The sequence below is a fragment of the Lottia gigantea genome, assembly GCF_000327385.1.
Source record: "Lottia gigantea unplaced genomic scaffold LOTGIsca_126, whole genome shotgun sequence".
NCBI lineage: Eukaryota > Metazoa > Mollusca > Gastropoda > Lottiidae > Lottia > Lottia gigantea.
Window position 1 is genome coordinate 1,018,029 of NW_008707351.1, and position 2,735 is coordinate 1,020,763.

Consider the following 2,735-nt stretch of genomic DNA (forward strand, 5'->3'; position numbering starts at 1 on the left):
GAGGCTGGCCCGGTTTTGCCCCCCCCCCCCTTCAAAAATAAAATGTGCGCTTCAGATATTCCCATATGCGTGGACTATATAATTTACCTGTTAACTCTTCATTAGGTCTGTATGTTGCTTTATCCACGTGCAATTTAATAGGACAGGGTGTTGGTTGGTGAACGCTTATACCATGATGTGGATACATTGTCAAACACGTTCCATAAGGTGCCCCAGAAGAATAGCCACTCCCTAAAAATTAAAGTCAAAAGATTCGTGCGGAGGGTGAAATGTCAAAAAATTTGGCATGCATATGTTTGGTATCACTCGCGTTACCCATGCTGGGCAAAATCAGTATTGCGTGAACTATGTTCAATAATACTTAATCTATGCGTATACGAAAAGTGCCATTGAGTGTCATGGCGTAATAGAGTGAATTACAGTGCGTCAACAGGCACCGAAATGACACGCCTTGTCACGACTTCTGAGACATTGTGGGAACAAATTTCGTGCAACTGTTAGTGTGGCATAAATCAAACGCTACATCTTGAACAGTCCGCTAGCTTTCAGTTTAACGCAACCTGCCGAAAGTTGCCGAAACATATTTAGAGATAAATTTGATCTTGATTATAATACAGCCCTACAATAGCCGTAATCATTGTGTGTAATCTGACGTAAAATTGGTCATGTATAACCAATTGTCATATATCGAGTAAATACACATGATGGCTCAGTCAGAATTAAAGGAGCATTTCGTTTTTTTTTTGGAATGCGGAAGTAATTGTTTAGCTTAAATTTGTGAAAACTATATAAAAAGTTCAGGTAAACTGTTTAAGTTCGTTTTGCTTTTTAGAAGGTGTATGAAAACTGGAGCGGATTTAAGCAAAATTGTAGAGAAATATGCCTCCTACTGAAGGTTTCAATTAATAATGGCAAACACCAAAAACTAAGTCAAATTGCTTAACTAACAATTAGTAGCCTACTCTCCGTCCAAATTAATCCTTTAAACAAAATTCAGTTTGGTCAAGTAAATACATACATGTAAATAACATATTTTAAAGAAATATTTTCAGGTATAATTTATGACGTGTTTGATAATGAAAATTTACATACTGTCACTTTAATGTATGCACAACAATCGGAAAATGTCCCCTCAAAATTATCTTGTATATGTACAAATATATTTTGTGTGACGCAGAAGCACTTGCATTATATTAATAAGCACACCCATTTCAATACAAATTATTATAAAAATATTACTCACCTTTTGAAATTTGCAAGACAAACATTGCATAAAACATCCACTGGCTTGACATGAACATTTGTGTTTTGAACCTGAAATTATCTTTTTAACAGATATACGATTTCAGTCAACTCTCCGTTAGTTCAATGACTACTAAATGAAGGATGTCATATGACAATTTACAGCTTGAATCAATGCATTAAAACTGTCAAAGTTTTGCCACGTGTTTATCTGTTCCACAAATCAAGTGAGAGGACATTAATTGTTATGCAAATTGAGTTGACAGTGCTTAGTTAAGCGTCATCTAGTGATTTGTAATAATTATGCTATGAAACTAGATTGTATAGATAAAGTCGAACATAGGTATTTATATATATTCTGTTAAATTCAAAAACATTAACACGGGCAGCCCATTAGTTTTGGGCAATTGAAGTAGTTATGAAAGCAAAATTATGTCCAGCTTGTACAGTTTCAATTCCTATCCTACTCTACCTCAGAGTAAAATGGACTGCTCGTATATATGTATGGAATCTTCACCGATTATGCACATAAAAATCACACACACCCACATACACCCTAATACACCGTGAGATATATTGGCACCGTCTAATTTCATATTCGGGCGAGAGATTATTCAAATAAGGTGGACTGGTTGGTGTCTTTATTATTTGATGATACCCGGATGTGCATGGAAATTTTTGTTCGACTAAAGTTTGCGCTATGAAAACCAGACTAAAGGCATTTTTATTGAGGCAATTTCGTATCGACACACATCAAAGTGTGCAATTATACAAGCTAAGCGCCCACAACGATTTGCCTACATTACACATTAGTTCAGCGATTTATCAAAGCAAATCGTGTCTCAGAGCGCTTTGGTACGATATGTTTGAGATTCAATATTGCGGGCAACATTGGCAACAAGTCAAAACAACTCGCTCTAAGATTATAGGAATAAAGACAAATATATATTATTTGAAATTTTCTAATAACAAAGAGAAAGATCTGAAGAAAATATTTTTCCACTGGCAGATTTAACTGTTCAATAATCAGTGTATTGAGATATTTGGAAAGTAAACAAGTAAACATTCAACTGGTTATGTCGATGGTCATTTTTTTTAAGGTGATTTAATTTGAACCGCGTGCTGATAATCGGCCGTCAATAAAAAATTTGATTCAATAAAAAAATCCTCTATATTGTGTTTAAAAACCTACCTGAATATGCTATGAATTGCTTGTGTTTATGTTTTGAAACGTATCCGATCTTTGCACGACTAAAGTGGTTTGAAGAAAACTTAGTGTCATGCATGTCATTTTTATGTCCAGTGTGTTTTATTAATAGCTATAACTGGATTTCTATCAAAAGCAATACTGAAAGCAATGACCCGAATGAATATATCGTTTTCAAATCAGACTGCACTGGAAATGATCCATATACACGATCATATTTTCATTCTTTATAAATAGATGTTTGGAAAATACCCATTTAGAATAAAGAATATGCAAATAATAAAAC

The 2,735-nt window shown here is 34.3% G+C and overlaps 1 protein-coding gene across 1 annotated transcript in view; it reads right to left on the minus strand.

The window, feature by feature from the left end:
- Positions 1 to 2,528, minus strand: part of LOTGIDRAFT_172090 (hypothetical protein) — a gene marked incomplete at both ends in the record, with an annotated part of 3,143 nt that extends 615 nt beyond the window's left edge. The window contains 2 exons of the mRNA XM_009048673.1: positions 88 to 231; positions 2,435 to 2,528. Of these exons, the coding sequence (XP_009046921.1) occupies positions 88 to 231; positions 2,435 to 2,528 (238 nt within the window). The remainder of the gene's footprint in view (positions 1 to 87; positions 232 to 2,434) is intronic.
- Positions 2,529 to 2,735: the final 207 nt, after the last annotated feature.